Consider the following 18,839-nt stretch of genomic DNA (forward strand, 5'->3'; position numbering starts at 1 on the left):
CTGAGCGGGCATGGAGAAGAAATTACTGCCCCACCCTGAAACTGGACTACATTAACATCTTGAGCCAGTATAAAAGAGACATCTTGGAGGCAAAAACATCTTACTTCCCCTCCAAAATCTTAGCTGCGGAAAACCAATCCAAGGAGATATTCACCATCGTCCACACCCTAGCGTTCTCGGACAGAACTACTCTTAAGCCGGCCCCTTCCGAAGAACTCTGTTCTTCCCTCAACAACTATTTCATTCATAAAATCATCACCATTAAGGCCAACATCCCGCCACCCTCCTCCATTTTTGTTGACCCCCTATGCCCCCCCCCCTAAGGGCGAGCTTACCTCATTTCCCCCTATCACTCGGGAGAGCCTGATTACCTTGGTTCCCCTGGTCAAATCCGGTTCTCCTCTCGACCCTTGTCCCGCTCACATTCTCCGCCATATCTTTGTTTCCTGCCCCGACCCTCCTCTTCACTTTCTTAACAGCTCTCTCGCTCAAGGCATCGTCCCTAAACCCTTGAAATCTGCGGTAATTGTACCCATTCTAAAAAAACCCGGGGCGGACCCCTCTGTCCCCGCCAATTTCCGTCCTATCTCCCTCCTACCATTTCTTGCCAAGGTGCTCGAGCGCCACGTCACCTGCGCTCTGAGCTCCTTTGTGGAGAATCATGGTGCTCTTGCCTCCCGTCAAGCCGGTTTCCGCCCTGCACACTCTACGGAGTCCGTCGTCCTGTCGGTCCTGGACACCCTCAGGGAGGGTATGGACACTAATCAGCACCAGGCCCTTGTGCTCCTTGATCTCTCAGCCGCTTTCGATACGGTGGATCACACCATCCTCCTTTCCCGTATCGGAGCGGCGGGGATCGGGGGGACCGCCCTGGTCTGGCTGTCCTCCTTCCTGAGTGACCGCACCCAGGCCGTTCGCCTGGGTGACTTCACGGCGGACGTCCGGAAAGTTCAGTGCGGGGTTCCCCAAGGTTCCTCTCTTTCTCCTCTCTTGTTCAATCTGTACATTGCTCCCCTAATCTTCTCTCTTCAACAGATGGAGGTCGGCGTATTTAATTATGCGGACGACCTCCAGCTTGTCTTTAATCTATCGTCTCCTTCCTCTATTCTTAATTTTCAATCTGTTATGCTTCACATCAGGGACTGGATGAACCACAACCACCTTAAACTCAACCCCGACAAAACTGAGTTGGTATTGACGGGTGGTTCATCCAGCCCCTGGTCCCCTCTTTTTTGGCCCCCTTCTCTTGGCCCTCCTCCTACCCCCGCATCCTCAGTTAAAACACTTGGTATAAAACTTAATTCTCAACTCACCCTTCACTCCCAGGTTAGCTCTGTGGTATCTTCTTCCTTTCTTTCACTGCGTACTATACGCAGGGTGTCCCGTTTCTTCACTTTCTCTGCTCTAAAGCTCATCATCCTGGCCATGGTGGTATCCCGCCTGGACTATGGCAACGCCCTGTATGCCGGCATCCCCGCCTACAGTCTGCGTCGCCTACAACAGATCCAAAACCAGGCGGCCCGCCTGGTTTTCAAACTCCCCAGATTTCACCGCTCTACCCCGCTCCTGAAATCACTTCACTGGCTCCCTGTGCGAGCCAGAATTGAATTCAAGCTTGCTTCCATTACTTTTCGGGCCCGACACGGACTCGCACCTGAATTCATCTCCTCCGAGATTGTGTCCTATGTTCCCACCAGGGAACTTCGTTCATCCTCCCAGTCCCTCCTCACCATCCCACGCTACCGGAGAAAGAAGTGGGGAGGCTCCAAATTTGCCACCCTTGCCCCTACCCTCTGGAACTCCCTCCCCCTCGAACTCCGCACCATCTCTCTCTACCCACAATTCCGCAAACAACTTAAGACCTACCTATTCACGAGATCCTTCGATTAATAACTCTCCTGTTCCCTCAGCTTTTTCAAACTAGGATCCTGTCAGTAATAGCGCCAAGAAACCGCAGGTATACGTGCGCTCTATAAGAAATTTTAAATTCAAATTCAAATTCATAGAGACCCTGTCACCTCCTGACACTAAAATAATAGATGTTCTATAGGATTCAGAGTATACAATCACCCAGCAATGACCCCAGTAGTGCAGGTTTTGGTACAGACTGTTTCAAAGATCAAAGCAGGCAGCAATTGAAACTCCCTGTACTTTTGTGGCGTGGTGCTAGCTAGTCACAGCCCAAAAGATAAACTCTGATCGACACATTACAGTACAGCTAGGACATGATTGCAACCAGGAATGAGAATGGATCTATTTAGGTCATAGAGTATTAAGGTTCTGAATCTACTGACTTCAATTTACAAGAAGGGTGGGGCTCTGGTGTTAGGCAAACAACATTTAGAATATTTTGCACAATACTGGCTGCAGAAGCCCTTAGTGCATGTATGTGTGCCACATGCCACACAAGCCTGTACTTGGGGTGCTAGAGGGTGTCAAAGTGACACCCCCTGCACCCTTGCAGCATTCGGTATTTACCGATTCTGTAAAAACCGAATCGGTATTTCACCTTGATTCCTATGGGCTTCAAGGCCCATAGGCATCAAGGTGAAATACCGATTCGGTATTTACAGAATTGGTAAATACCGACTGTTACAGAATCGGTAAATTAAAAATGAGATTTACCTACATATGCCTCCTTCCTATTTACCTACTCTTAAATACCGAATCGGTATGATTCCGTATTTAAGAGTCGGTAAATAGGAATTACCTACATCTGGCCCATGATCTTATCATAGTTTCTTTTTTTGCGTAATTCACGGGCATGTCACTGCTGTAAATAACATACTGAGAAAACACTGGTGCCAGCAGAATAAAAACAGGCAAACACATAATAATAGTATAATTGAGGGCATTCATGCCCGAGCTTTTAATAACCTCCCTGTAAACAGTAAGCATTAAGCAAAAATCATGATAGTACAAGTGTGTTAGCACAACGTTTTGCACACTATTGGAAAACACATGTGGGACCTGAGGCCGTCTGACGACTTCTCTACATGTCTTTCCAGGATGCAGACATAGAAACAATAACAGCATTTGGGCTGCTTATATAATAACTCAAACTTCCCAGTAAGTTTCCATTCCCATAGGTACAGATTAGCACATGTATTCGTAAAATAAACATAAAATTGCATTATTTCTCTTCTGGTAAATTAAGGAGTAATTGTTTGGCAGTCAGCTCAAATCCAGAGGAAAGCCCTTACTTGTAAATAGACACTGGCAGTTTAAACTCTGAAAGGAAACAGCTGTGCACTCTGCAGGTGCAGGAGGTATGCACTCAGCTGGTCACTCCTCTTGCACTGAGTAGATCTCCCCATTAAAGTGCCTCGAAGGCAACTGCAGGCAACCACCTACGGGGCAAAGGTAACTTTAAAAAAAAGTGTGGGAAAGCCCTCTATGGGGATCTGCGGCGTACTGCATGAGGGTCCGCAGCATAATGTATGAGGGTCTACCAGTTCACATAAAATGCAACAAACACAATAATTTCATCAACAATCACTGTTAGGAAATCATTCACATCACCGCACCCAAGCACACTGATTGTCTGCTCTTGAGTCTCAGTAAAGACAATACACATGTGGAAAAGGAAGTAAACTGGCTGGGCCATCATGCTGTAATGGAAGGCAGTAGGTTTAACGTGCTGAGCACTGTCCAGGAGGTTTTCCAATACTTCATATTGTGGCTGAAAGAAGTACCTGAGTTATCTACTAAGCGGGATATGAAAGTTACATTTTTGTTGTAGAAAATCGTGCTATTGTTCACTTTATTATGTCCTAATTCAAGGATGAACATCATTTCACAAACAGTTAAAATGTACCTTTCAAACCCTACATTGGCATGACTGGGAGAAAACACTGACTGGGAGGTTGCCACCCATGGCAGTGTAAGGGTGCATTGAAAGTCATGCAGATGTCATCTGTCAGCAGAGGTGTCTATCTGGCACTGCTGAAATGATGTTGTTCGTTGGGAAACAGCATGCCTTGTAAAGCTGTAGTCGTCAAGGCGTGGCATGCATGGCTGCCCTTCGAGGATAGGTTTGGAAGAGTGGTGTGGACTAGCAGTGAGGAGATGGCTTGGCCTCTGTGGTATTGCGGAGTTGGCATGGTGTGAATGAGGTAACTGGTTGGGAGGCAGGAGTGTTATGGAATTTTTCTAGCATTAGGCTATAGAATATAAACGAGGTGATCCCAACTCTCCTTTCTTCATAACTTGCTTTAGCCTCCAAACCAATGGCAGATAAATATTATCAGGGTAAACCCTTGGCAGTGCGGTCCAGGAGGAGTGCAGGAAAAGCCACAGGCCGAATAGCGCGTGAACATGCAGCAGCAAGGGAGGTGCGTTGAGTGGTTTTCATCCAGTGAACTCTAGGCTTGATAGCATGGCAGGGTTTTTTTCTGTTTGGCTTTGATCCTCTTCTAGGGGGCTGTTGTACGTTGAACCTGGCGGCCTTTGAGAGTCGTGAGGTTAGTTTGGGTCATGGCTGGAACGAGAAATCAATGAAAGGATTATTGTTATTTACAGTCAACGAGGTACAAAAGGATGCACGAGACACAGACAAAATGAATGCAGACAGCGAGCCACCTGACGTGTGTTCAAGAAACACTGGATCGGTCGTCACTGCCCAGGTAAGGCGAAGCAGCGTTTGCCACTTCAACAGGAGCACATGTTGAATAGTTTGCACAGCATGAAAGGCCCTTGGACTTCCGGTCCTGCAGGGGGTAGGGCCACATTTCAGCTGGCTGCCATGCAAAGATAGGTGCTTGCTAGAAATATCTTAAGGAAACAAGATGGCGAAGACTTCTGAGATTTGGTTCTGACATACCTGGGACACAATTGGGCACATGAGGAAAACCTCTACCCCTGGCATGTTGCAGTAAAATGGGTGGCTTCGAAACTCGGATAAACAGCCCCTCATTATCCCGCTACATCCCCACGTTTTCTATCACCCACATCCCTGATCTTCCCCCTACTCAGCACACTTATTCAGTCTGGCTGGTTGCACACATTAGTGTCTTACCCCAAAACTCTAGGCAGAGGGAAATTATGGCAGCATTCCCTCACCCTCTGTGCAGGGTAGTGCCACGGTTATATTATGTGACCTTGAGGCCACCGTATCCTCTGACGTGACCTGTGGGATACTAGAGCACCATACAAACATGGCACAGTTTCAAAAACAAAATTTAAAGGGGGGTTATTCAGAGAGTCCCCACATCGATTTACACTTCCAGTCAGGCGGGCCGCAGATAGGACATACCAATCTTTGGCATCCTCACCCACCTTTTATGTATACAGGCAGGAAGCACCCTCTCATCTTCTAGGCACTAGAACTTTGCTGCATAATACCACTTCCCGTCCAACACATCTCTGTTACTATGTATCCATTTGGCAGTACCCCCCAACACACTGTAGACGCCAGCCTGGCTTCACACCCATTATCTGTGCAATGCAGTCTGCTTGCACTGCCTCATCCGCAGTACAATGGCACCTTGATGTACACACTCATTCTACAACAGCAGCTCAGGATCCCACGCCCACACCTCTCTGGGACGGATGAAGAGAGTCTGGAGGTGAAGGAATAAAGCACTTAGGGGCATATTATCAAGGGGGTTTATCTCCGCTTTTTTGGCTTTAAAAGCCAAGAAAGCGGAGATAAAATTATCTCCCTATTACCTAGCTGTCGCTAACACCAGTTAGCGACAGCTAGTAGGAGATAGCGACCATCTTGGGCCCCACTTTGCATGTCAGTGATATTTATCACTAATGACATGCAAAGTGGGCGTGCCAAGATGTTAGCGACTGGAAACAGTCGCTTACATCGCTATCTCCTATTACCAACTTATGGAGATATTTGCGCTAAGCGCGAATATCTCCAAAAGCTAACACCTGCCCTGAGCAGTTCTTAGCCATGTTATCCAATGGGAGGTGGATAACATGGCTAAGAGCATTAGCTCGGTAATGCATGAATATCGCTGACTTTTCAGCGATATTCATGCATTGCGGCCTATTTTTATCGCATTTGCGATAAACCTTGGTAATACCAAGGTTTATTTGCGATAAAAATCGCCCTAGCTCAGCGGTAATTTTTTGTCTCTAACCAAGCAATAGCGATAATTATCGCTATTGCTTGGTATTATGCCCCTTAATTAGGTATCAGCAACACATATTGCTGTAGTGCTTTGTCAATCAACAGTAATGCACACTAATGAAGCAACAGTCTTTACAACAATTACACGAGTGCCAATGATCATTCAAGAGCACGACTATGGGGTATGTTGTTATGTTTTGTCATGTGTATTTGTAGAGTGCACATTCACCCACGAGGCCTGGCACTGAGTCTGTGTGCCTCGCCCTACCTACAGTAGGTTGGTTAATAGAAAGCCAAGTCTTCAGCTTCTTGCGGATTTCAAGAAGAAAAGAGGAGGCTCTGATGGGGAGTGGGAGGTCGTTCCACACATTAGGAACAATGTAAGAGATCGCTTGTCCTCTTGATCTGGTTCTGTATATATGTGGGATGCTGGCTAGCAGGAGTCCTGTGGAGCAGAGGTGTCTGAATTGCTGGTGGAAGGAGATACAACTGTTCAGGTAGGTGTGGTCTGAGTTGTGAATTGTCTTAAATGTGTGTGTATAAGGAGTTTGACTTGCGCTCATTTGGGTATTGGAAGCCAGTGTAGTTCCCTGAGGTTTGGTTTAATGTGAGCTCTGTGTGGGAGGTTGAGGATGAGTCTGGCTGCAGAGTTCTGGATGGTCTGTAGTCTTCTAGTGAGTTGCTTAGTGATACCGGCATAGAGGGTGTGCCCATAGTCCAACTTATTGGTGACTAGGGCGTGAGTGAAAGTTTTTCTTGTGTTGCTTGGTAGCTATTTGAAGATCTTCAGCATCTTCAGGGTGTGGAAGCAGGATGGGAGTGATGGCGTTAACTTGTGCAGTCAAGTCCAGTTTGCTGTTGATTATTATTTTGAGGTTCCTAGCAAGGGTTGAGGGTGTGGGTCCAATTCAGGCAGCTCACTTGTCTTGTCCGTGTTCAGCTACAGACAGACTAGGGCATATCAGTTGCTTAATGCACCAAATGCTGAGATCTGTTTGAAACCTTCTTGCCACTTATTTTCAAGGGAGCAAGACAAACTTCAGTCATTATTTAGGGATTGAAGGGTGTGGGACATCTGCCAAAAATCAGGGGAGGACCAGTCCACCCATCTCACACCTCCCCTACCACATTTTGCTTGGGCATTAGAAACCTTTAACATGTGGCTCATCGAGTTTAGAGCTGCTTTTCAGCATTCTTTTTTTTAGTTGACTACCACATGCTACAAACGGGGAAAACGCCCTGTGTATCATGGTAATTTTTTTTATTTTCAGAACCAAACAAACACAGTTCTGGAAATTAAACAATTATGCCAGAACTGGACATAATCCTTTCAAATAAAGTAGGTTGTGACCCTTTATGCAAAAATATTGTTATCGTGCAGGCAAGGTCTACAAATATTGCAGACTGGTTGATAGCCCACAAAGGTCCAAAGGAACATATTATTAATTTATTTGCTTCTGGGGCACATTGAATGAGCTTCGCTAAATTGGGAAGATTATGCAGCGTGAGCCGTTTATGACCATGAATGGCCACTGTGAAGCAGCCTATGGAGCACAACTGCATTGATAAGGGCATGTAAAGCCTTAGGAAACTCAAAGACTTAATTGCTAAGCCAAAATGTAACTTAATCACACAGATCAGTCACTATACATGACTATCACTTGAATATCCACCTGCAATTAGGAGGAATAATTTATCCCAGGCATATTGGTTATAATGATGCACAGAGCCCTAACCATTGAATTAATGACTTTGCACTTGATTATTAGCTGTGCCATTTGGAAGTATGATTAATACTGTGAAGTAGTTATGTGATGTTTTGTGTTAGACAGCATTTATATTAAAATGGATGCAGTTTTTGTTGTTCTGCACATCTTGCTCATGCAAATTTCTCCTCGCCATCAATCCACCACTGCTAGACATTTTCTCCTCCAAGTAATTATGGTCAAAGATTGGAAGATGTAAAACTGTAATAGGAAACATGTATTGTACATGTGATTGTTTGTTTGCCAGCAGAGCTGTACTGTGACCTTTGAAAGAGCTGTGCTATTGTTGGTTGTTGTCCCTTAAGCTTGTTTATAGTGTTTATTTGATTTTTTAAATAGTTTTGAGCTTGTTTTAGAGTAAAACATGGGTGGAATGTTTACATAACCTAAGTGTAAGAAAGTAGTTAGGCCTATGAAAATTATATAAGATGTAGGATATTAAAAGTGTCTGGATTCTCTAATGGAACAAGTATTCAGTGCACGATGAGGCTTTACAGTTTACAATGAAGGGTACCTTTAATATTAAGAAATTAGATTTCTTGGGACAAACCATGTGTGACATGGTGCCTGTGAGAAAGCCATCCTTTTGCCCTGATCACTCCCATGTTTTGATTGATATTGGTGGTAACTGACTCTGATTGTGCACTGGGCTCTGCTAGCCATACCCAGGCCCAGAGCTCTGTGTAAAAGGTATATGATAATTAGCTGTAATTACAATTGGTATGAGAACCTACCTGTAAGCCCCTACTATATGGTAGGGCACGTAGGTTTAGAGGCCCAGCAGATTTAATGCACTTAAGTGTGCACTGCTGTGTTGTCTGGCAGACAAGCCCTGCTCTACAGCTGCTTTTAGAACTAAATTACATACCAAATCGACTTTGGAATTAAAGGTACTTCCAAAGTCTTAAACTACCTTATTTGTACACACAAGTCACCTGTAAGGTCTTCCCTAGGTGCCCCAGTGGTAAGGTTACTTGTATGTAGCTATCAGCACTGACATTATAAAAGATGTTTTATATGCCCTGGTGAGGGAAAAAACTGCCAATTTTGTTTTTCCACATTGTAGCACATTAGCTCCATAGGCTAATATGGGAATAATTTAATAAAGTATAACTATTGACAGGAGTGAGATAAAAACATAGTTCAAGGTAATTAATGAAAGTTAGAATAGATCCAACAACTTGCCTATGTTGGATTTATTATAATTGTCACAGAAAAATAGTTACAGAACTTGCTTTTCCGCTGTGCAAAAATCCAGCCTTTTATCAGCCCTTGGCAGGCTGAGCCAAACTGCTCTGACGAGGTGTGAAATGTCCTGCCTAGAGAGAAAGGACATCTGGTGGGAGGAGATCTGCAAGCTGCAGAACAAAAGGCAGGAAGGGGGCTAGGTAGCCAAACTTGTCTTCAAAGAGGGAATGACATAACAGGACACAGGCTCACCCCCACTTCCTGCACTCCCAGCCAGACAGGAGCCTCAGTAATGAAATAGCAGAGGGGCTGGATGGGGAATGCAAGGGATACCTAGCCACACCAGTGGGTAGATTTAGCCAGATCTTTAACCTCCAGGAGAAAGTTTCTACATTTTGAATTTTAAATGAATAGTGCTTTCTTGGGCAAGAATATACCACACTACGGAAGAAGTGATCATACGTGAAGGTGGCACCCTGCAACACATTGGCCAAGGGTGCCGCCCCCCCTGATCACCCAAGAACAGTGGATAACTGTGGGAGAGCTGCCCAGCAAATCAGATCCCTGCCTTAAATTACAAGAAGAAGACAGATGACCCTGCATCTAGAGGACTGCATTCTGAATGACTGCGCCTGCTGCACACTTTAGGAAATAGAGCCCTAAGGGCTCTGCCTTGCTTTAAAAAGTGAAGAGGTGGACTCCCTGAATCCAATAGGTTAAAATAACTCCACCTGCATCATCTCCAGCAAGAAGAAGCAAGCTGACCACCTTCAGCTGGACTGTAAAGTATTTGACTAATTGAATTGTGGGAGACGTATTCCTAATATCCCTAGGAGCAACTGAGAAGTTCTGGAACCTTGGATTGGTGTTGTGGACACTTTAGAATCCAAAAAACGACCTTCTGGAAATAAATCTACAAGTTTACAGACGATTGGATAATTTTGGTTAAAAGCTCCATAAGGTGACCGACCCGTCGACGAGAGTCAAACCGGCGACGTCGAACCGCAACCCGGTCTGAGATTCAGGTTTGCCCCGCAGAAGCTACGGAGCTTTTTGTTGTCACCAAGACTTTCAGGAGCTGACTGAGCAATTGCACTGAGCCAAGCTGATGTTGTCAAACCCACAGCTGGCCTGACAAGGAGTCTCGCTTGACATCGAGGAAAAAGTTCCAAAAAGTGACTAAGTCAGAAAGTAAAAACTTGACTGAGTTCTATCGCTAAGTGTATCCATCCAGCCCTCCATTGTAGTCAGCCTGAAACTTTGACTCTGTCCCAGTCAAGCACGACCAGATGTCCCAAAGTGGCACTTTTGGCTTTTATGCACTAGAAAGTGTGTATTCATTAACATTCATATCTCTGGTTTGCTACATTGGATTTTTGCTATATTGGTGTCACTGTAATCATAATAATAGGTATTTGATCAAAGAAGCAGCCAGATGTGCTAATGAAGTGCATGAAAAATGGGAAGAATTGGCTGATGAATTAGAAGTTGACGTTAGTAAAATGGAAAACCAAAGTACGAAATGGATCTAACTCATGATGAAAGTAAAGAGATGGGTCTCACCACTATGAGAGCCCATATTAAATATTGAATTGCGATAACTTGAGAATGGAAGGATATGAAGAAATCGCGTCAAAAATGGAAAAATGGGACAGTGAATAAAACAAAAAGGACAGGCAGCGAAGGTAAAGTGGCCAAAAACATAGTGATTCAGAAGCAGGGACAAGTTAAGTGGCTCAGTTTGTTTCTGGTAGGGAGGTACACAAATGGACGGATTTGCTTAACTCCTGGATAAGAGCAGATTTGTATGCCTTTACATATAACTTTCAAAAATTAAGAGAAGATCCAGTAAAATGGTATAACGAGATTCATAAGATGACATACCTTTCTCCTATGTTGTGGGCTGATTTAAACAAGTTAATTAGAGATTGTTATTTCTGGAGATTTGTGTAACTTCAACACAAGTGGCAGAATTGTTTGCTTTAACATGAGCTTGTTGCTTGCCAGACAAATTGGATGTAATGATTTATACTGATAGCCAGTATGGTTTTGGTGTTGTTCATGATTATGATCAACAATGGTCACAGAGAAGATTTATGATATCTTCAGGTTCTCCAATACAAAATAGTATGTACATATTGGATTTTATAGAGGCAATTCACGAACCAAAAGAAGTGGCAGTCATGCAATGCCAAATCCCTAAGGCTGGCAAAGCTTTGGTTACATTAGGAAATAAGTGCTCTAACCTTATGGCAAGGTACTGCACCTTGCAGGAAGAGTCAATTATCCAAGAAAATTACAGTGAGAATCTCAAAGGTGATGTTATACCAAGTTTGAACAGTGTAAACTGTTTCCTTATGGATTCAATGCAGACTGCTTTGAGTGAGTTGAGAGTTTAGATGATGCTCCTGATAATGAGAAATTGAAATGGGAAAAATTAGGCGATAATAAGTATGATCAAAATTCGTATGTGAATGCAAAGCAAACATATATTCTACCAGGCTGGATGTTGCAACCCATGTGTAAATATCTGCATAATTAAACTCATGCAGGAAGAGATAGCCTGGTTAAATTGTTTAGAAATTTTGGGAGAGAATGTGATTTCGACATGTTGCTGACGATGTATGTAATCGGTGCTTAGTTTGTCATCTAAATAGTCAGGGAAAGAAAACTGTTACTGTTATGAATCACATCAGTATTATGCCTGCTTTCAAAGTGGAACAATGCTTTTTCCTCTAGAACAACATATAGCCTTACAGTTTCCAGATTGTTGTTGAAGGAGTTGTTTACCACAATTTGGCTTCCCAACTTCTATTGAGACTGATTGTGGCACAAATGAAGTTTTACAAATATTTTGCGTAGTTTTTAAAATTAAGGAAAGCTTTCACTGTAGCTATAAAGAAGTGTCCATGTGTAGTGGAACAAGCTAATGGCACCTGCAAGAATAAACTGGCTAGGATTTGTGCTTCAACACGATTAAGATGCCCTTCCTCTTGTTTTTATGAATATCAGAAGTACTCCGAAAAGAAAGACACGCCTTTCACCACATGAAGTGATAATGTACATAGCAATGAGACTTGCACATGTACATTCAGCTGCATTAGTTTCACTGATTGATGACATTGTTTAGGATCACTGCAAAGGTCTGGCTGGTGTGTTGAAATATGTCTCTCACTAGGTGAATGCAGCCATAGAAGTCTACAAGGATACACCCTCACATGGTCTGAATGCGGGTGAGTGGGGGTTTATTCGCAAAATGTTTGCAGAGGCTAATTGGATGAACACTGGAGTGGCCCTTTCCAAGTTATCCTGTCTACTAACAGTGCAGCCAAATGTGCCAGAGTGTCTCAATAGATCCACTCTGCTCATGCAAGAAGAGTGGGAGAACTTGGAGCAGTGGATGAGGCAGTAACAGATGAGCAAAGTGTGCAAACCGATGAACACGGTCACAGCCAAATTTAGCTTTGCAGTGTGACTTCGGGAGGGGTTGAATATTTTATTGCCACTGGTGAAGAACAAGATCAGGTTCAGTTCAGTTCAGAAGAAGAGCTTGAAACCTCCAAAATCCAGTTACACTGTGGTCAGAGTGAAGAGCTGTTGCAGTGCAAAAAAGTAAAGCATAAGTGGCAGCAAGAAGAGAGTGTCTCTGAGAAGCAACAAGTTACCATTGAATATCAGAGTTGGAAAGACCCACTTTGGGAAAAGAAGATTTGCAGGGGAAAGAGCTGCTGCTACAGTTAAGCATAATTTCAAAATTGCAGCAAAGCCTAGGAAAACCAGAAACAAAATGATTTTCACAGAAAAAGACAGAGTGGGCAAAGGTACACTGGAAAAGAACTTGCAAACGGAAACAGAGAAAAATCTAAAGACAAATTTAAACTAGGAAACGAATAGAGGTGAATTGCCACCTGCCAAAAGACCAGCTGGGTGAAAAATTCCAAATCAAAACATGCTTTAACAGAATGGGTGTACCTAACTATAGTATCAGAAGAATATACAGATGAAGATGATAACTTTCAGAGGAATAAGTGCCGTAAGACATAGTAAAGAGTTACATCTAAGACTGAGACTGAAGAAGAAACACCTTCAGAAAAAAGGATCTTCTTCTTTGAAATATGGAATTTTGATGAAAATCACAAAAAAGAGATAGGGAATTTTGCTCAGAGACACACATAACTGAGAAAACAAACATACAGAAACTCATCAATTTTGATGAAGTTATTGTTTGATTTTTGACCAGAATTAAATACAAATGTTTCCATTTGTTCTATTTAATATAAACTAAGAAGAGAAGATTAAGATTTATTGTTGTGCAAAAGAAGATCTTTATTTTTGCCATAAGGTTTTGTTTTTTCTCTCTAACAATGAAAAAAATGTAGGGGTGGTGATATTAGCATTGCTATTATTAATATTAGTTGGCCTGTTGGTGTGCTTACTGACTTCTGAGGGAAATATGTCACATAATATAACTAGTGTAGGTGCAATTAAGACTAATCAAAAGGGAGTTAAGCAAACAGTATCAATACATAAAAAACATTTGGTTACTGGTTTTGGAGATAATGTGTATATTAAAATGATTAAGGAAAATATAGAAATTCTGAAAGTTAATTGTTGTTTTGTATGTAATTTCCTTCTGATATGTGCTGGTGAAGGGACAACATATATTGAGTTGGAACTTTCTTATTTACAATAATATAATGCATTATAACAAAGAGTTTCCTTCCCCATATCTGACTGACTTAAATGTGACTGGAGAATGTATTCTTTAAAGAGGATGGGCAGGAGATGAAGTATGGTAAGTATTTGAGAGATATTGCACAAAACATAGCTGATACAAATATGGATGACGTTTATTCCCGTTTATTAGTGAAGAGCATGATTTTATTAAAGAATATCATGAAAGAGGTGTAAAGGTGGTAAGGAGTCTAGAAGAAAAAAACTGCTTGGGGGTTTTACATTAGAGGATGGGGTGGAGAGAGAGAGAAAATGTGAGATGTGTATGATACCGCGTAGTCCTATGAAATAAGGAGTAGAGTTTGTTGGTGAGAGTCTATGTGATTAAAACCAATAAAGTTAGCGGAAATCTTTTGACTAGGGAGGAACCTGTCATAAGAGGTGTTTATTATGGTTGTGAAAAGACTGCTTTTTTTAACCTGCCAAACAATTGGGTGGGTTCATGTCACTAAGCTTTACTTTTCTCAAGAACCTATCATGTGGAAGAGTTGGAAGAGGAACATAGTTTGAGGAGAGTGAAGAGAAATTTTTAATAAGTCGTCTTGGACATCTTAGAGTCTGTTTTTTCTTCAATGGGGAAAGCCATGAATGATGTGCAGATTAGAACATTACCAAAAGTTCTAAAAATATTTGCTATGGATATGGCAAGTTTTTTTATGTAAGTAAATTTAAAGATGTTAGCAATTAGAGCAATGGTGATGCAGAACCATCTCACTCTAGATGTATTCTTGGCGCAGTAGGGCAATGTCTGTAAAGTAATTAAGGAGAAGACGTGCTGTAAATACATACCTTATTGTAGTTGACACATTGATTCTTATATTACTGACATAACTATTTTGACTCATGAGATTAGGTTGTTGGAAGAGCCAGGCTTATGGGAAACAATGGGGTCCTGGATAAGGAAAATGGGAAGTACTTTTGGAGAGGTAGGTGAATGGTTAAGTAGTTTTGGTGGTGGGGTTCTACAAACTGTTCTAACACCAATAATAATAGTAATGATCTGTGCAATTTCCTTATTTTTCCTATTAGAGGTAATAGAGCATATGATTAGAGGATACAATAGCAAGAGGAGGAGTAAAGAAAAAGAATAATGGATTTTGAAGTAGATGACTATCGTGATTGAGTGTTCCAACAGATTAAACAGAAGGAGGAGAATATTCAATTGACCAAGATATAGACTTCAGAAAATAATAATGGCAGAGTAATAAATGTATTAATAGGGTTTTGAATTATTATTTAAAAATAGTCAGATGTAGCGTTTGAAGTAGCTTTTTAAAAGATATAGCAAATATCGTGTGGAAATTATTTTTGAAAATGTGTTTTTTAATGATGCATGGAGTGTAATCAATGATTTAATGAAGTTGCACTTGAAACAAGTTTGCTATGTCATTTGGAAGTAAGATTAATACTGGGAAGTGTTATGTCACATTTTCATATTAGACACCATTTATTTTAAAATGGATGCAGTTTTTGGTGTTCTGCTCATCTTGCTCCTGCTCATGTCTCCCTCCAAATAAGTGTCCCACTGCAAAACATTTTCTCCAGTCTTTTCTGCAGAACATCAAGGGAATGACATCAAACATTCAAAGAGTTACAGGTGTTTTAAGAAACATATATTGCGAATAAAGTTAGCATCATGTACCTAAAGTACAATTTTCTAGGATTTTTGCTGGACGTTCTGTTGTAGGTGTGTTAGGTCTATAAACCATTGTTTATCTCCAGAGTGTAAATGCTGAGGGAGCAGGTGGGAGATTTCTTTTACATTAAGAAATGGGTTAGTACTAAAGATTTAGGGCTAGATGTACAAAGCAGTTTACCTGTTGCAAACTACCCGATCCGCAGAATTGGGCCTATTTGGACTGGAAAAATGCTTTAGTAATGCACATACTTCAAATTGTGATTCAGTAACATGTTATCAAATTGCAGTTTGAATTTACAAAAACAAATAGAATCGCTACTTAGAAGGGGTGAGTTTAGAGTCTCCCTTCCAAATAGGGAAACTGAATTGTAGGTACCAATGTTTTGCACTGAAAGTTGGTGTTAATCCCTTTGAGAATGTTTAAACAAGTATTTTTAAGAGCAGGCAGTGGCCCACAAGTGACTGCCTGATCTTAAAACATAAAAATGACCATTTAATTTTTATTTTTAAACACTTCCCATTCTCCCCTAAAGAAAACAAGCTGCATTTAAAAAAATCTTTGCTTGATTTAAAAGCAATCACAGACACGGTGGTCTGCTGAGACCAGCAGGCTACAATCCCTGTGGTGACAGCGAATCCTATTGGGTAACACACTTTAACCCACCCCATTATTATTCATGAGTTTAAGTCTATTTGTGACCCACTACAAATCACTATTTAGGGAATAAGGGCTACATATCACCTAGATAAATTAGTAATAGTGACTACCAAATAACGATCTGCAAAACCTCGCTAGTTGGTAATCACTAATATGACTGTTTATAGATCTAAACCGTACAAAATTACTTTGCTGTTTCGAATTGCCAATGCGAGCCTAACCATGAACATACCATGCTTAATTTGCAGAATCTTGCAATTGTGTATAAATACACTTGGATTTTAGAATTGCAGAGGTCATTTTCTTAGTGTTGCATCAGCTGCAGCTAGAGTGACTTTCATTCTTTTGCTTAAGACTATGTCCATTTTGTCTCATATTTTTCTTATGGGATGCTGTCAGTACTCTTTATGAGTTTTACTCGCCGGTTTTGCTTAACCCCTTGCATGCTCATGACGGAACGGTTCCGTCATCAGCGTCGGTGCTCCGGTGCTGATGACGGAACATTTCCGTCATGAGTCAATTTGATTTATGACCCTTCAGCACTGCAGCGAAATTCGCGCAGCACTGAAGGGGTTAAACTTGAATAATTGAGGCTAAATACGGTATTTCTGTATTTGAACCATTATGTTGATTCAATCATTATTTTGCAGTATTGGGTTTACTAATATTTCTGTAAGAAATTTATTTTTGCCCTCTTTTTGATTATAACTCAGATTTTAATGCTTCCCTATTTTATTGTTCTACTCTGCTAAATTATGAATTTCTTCTATGAGGATTGTTGTCTCTAACAGCTAGATTATTTGGAGACTTTGGAGCTGATTTGACGAGGTAAAAATTGGGGTGTTCACAAATGTAGGGTTCAGGTGATTAGTGGGGTTCGACTCCCACAGCTTCATCATTGAAATTTGGTGGCATCTTTGAAATGTTTGTGGCTGCATGGCCCTGGTATAATGATGCTCACCCATGACATGATGTAGATATTTATGACATAACTGTCAATATTCCTGCATAATGATGCCCATCCTTAACATACTGGGGCATTTCTGAGGCTATCACTGGCATAATGGTTGCCATGGATTGGTATTGCCAGTCTCTGAAATATTGCTAGATATTCTTTAAATATTTCTGGCTATTCATAATGGTGGCTAAAATCCTACCATTTGGTCCCTGTGCGCGGTCATGAAGATAAATTATCAGGTATGGTAGACTCCCTCCGTATGTCGTAGTAGCACGTGAGTGATTGAGGAATAATTACAAATTGAAGTCCGAGAACCATAAGTGTATTTATCAAAAATAAAAATCTGTTATATTATTCATGAAAAGGACAAGATTTAGTTTGAGGAAACTCAGCTCCTTTAGTCACAATGAAAAATGTGTATTTGAGAGCACACTGTGTACATTGTCACAACAAGCATTGGCAAAGCCAATTGGTCTGGTCTTTAACAGTTTCCTATTGAGCTATTAGCTTTTGCCAATGCTGTGTAATTGTAGATGGCCATCTTAGAACTGGGTTACTGATAATATCATTTTCATGAAATATGGCAAAAACACTGATCTTTAAATGGAATTGTAATTAGGTTTGTGGTTGGCAGAGGTATGCACCCTGTCCAAGTAGGAACCACAATCCTGGTCACAAACACACTCTAAATTAACCAGTGCTCACTCCCTGGTAGCTTGGCACAGATATCTCAGGTTCAACTTAAGAGGATATATATTAAGTATTTGTGCAACACTTCAAACAGTGAAGTAGTGAAAACACCACACAAAAAGATACCATGTCTAGTTAGAACAATATAGCTTTTTTGAATGAACAAAACACGACCAAAACAACAAAATTCCAATAAGTAGAACTTGACTTATGATTTTTTAAAGAACAAACTGAAATGTAGTGCCTAAAAGCATGAAGTCCCAACCTGGGCTTACTGGTCATGCTAGACTGGGTCAAATCCAAAAGTTCAGGCGGACCGTGATGGAGCGCGGGTCGAATACAGGTACTAGCCTTAGCCAGCAACAAAGTACCTTAATGCTTCGTCGGAGGAGGACGAGATGCAAGAAGCAAAGAGGAGATGCGTCCTCGACAATCCGTAGGATGAACGCAATGCTTCGGCTCTGAGCTGAGCAAAGTCGAAGATTCGTCGGAAATTAAGTCAATGCGCCACGCAGCCGGTGATGTGTCGTGGTTGATACTCGCAGAGGAGGCGGTGCCCCACTGTCAGTCCTTGCAGTAGCAGTGATGCGTCGATGGAGAGGCACCAGTTCTGAACAGCGCAACAGAATGGTAGAATGGATTTTTACTGGAGCAGTACTTAATACCCACTTACAAGGGTCCAGGACTGGGTTGGCACCACTTGGCACAGCAAGATTCGTAGATGGCTGAGCCAGGTAGTGTAGCAGAGTGAGTTGTAAGCCTTTAATGTCCCTGACCTTTCAGTACAGGAGGCAAGCCAGCAAGCCCTTGAAGTTACTTGGGTTCTGTGTTCAAGTGATGTGCGTTCAGTCTCTCTCACCAAGACAAGAAGGGCAGCAGGCTGGTCAGCACAGCACAAAAGCACTTCTTCCAGAGCATCAGTCCAGCAGAGTGGCAGTTCTTCAGCAGCACAGCCGTCCTTTTTCCTGGCAGAGTGTCCGCAAGTCCAGATGTGGTAGGGTCAGAAGTCCAGTTCTTATACGCAATGGGACCTTTGAAGTGGGGAAGGCTTCAAAGAAGGAGTTTAAAGTGTAAAGGGACCCTCCCTCCCTGCCCTGGCTCCAGACTCACTACAGGGGGTT

At 42.0% G+C, this 18,839-nt stretch overlaps 1 protein-coding gene across 2 annotated transcripts in view; it reads right to left on the bottom strand.

The window, feature by feature from the left end:
- Positions 1–2,834: 2,834 nt before the first annotated feature.
- The window catches only part of LOC144755653 (uncharacterized), a 533,565-nt gene continuing 517,560 nt past the window's right edge, over positions 2,835–18,839 (bottom strand). For both annotated transcript variants that reach the window (XM_078644812.1, XM_078644811.1), the window contains exon 10: positions 2,835–4,480. In XM_078644812.1, coding sequence (XP_078500938.1) covers positions 4,416–4,480 — 65 coding nt within the window. In that variant the 3' untranslated portion in view covers positions 2,835–4,415. The remainder of the gene's footprint in view (positions 4,481–18,839) is intronic.

Source organism: Lissotriton helveticus, chromosome 5_1 (genome assembly GCF_964261635.1).
Source record: "Lissotriton helveticus chromosome 5_1, aLisHel1.1, whole genome shotgun sequence".
Classification (NCBI taxonomy): domain Eukaryota; kingdom Metazoa; phylum Chordata; class Amphibia; order Caudata; family Salamandridae; genus Lissotriton; species Lissotriton helveticus.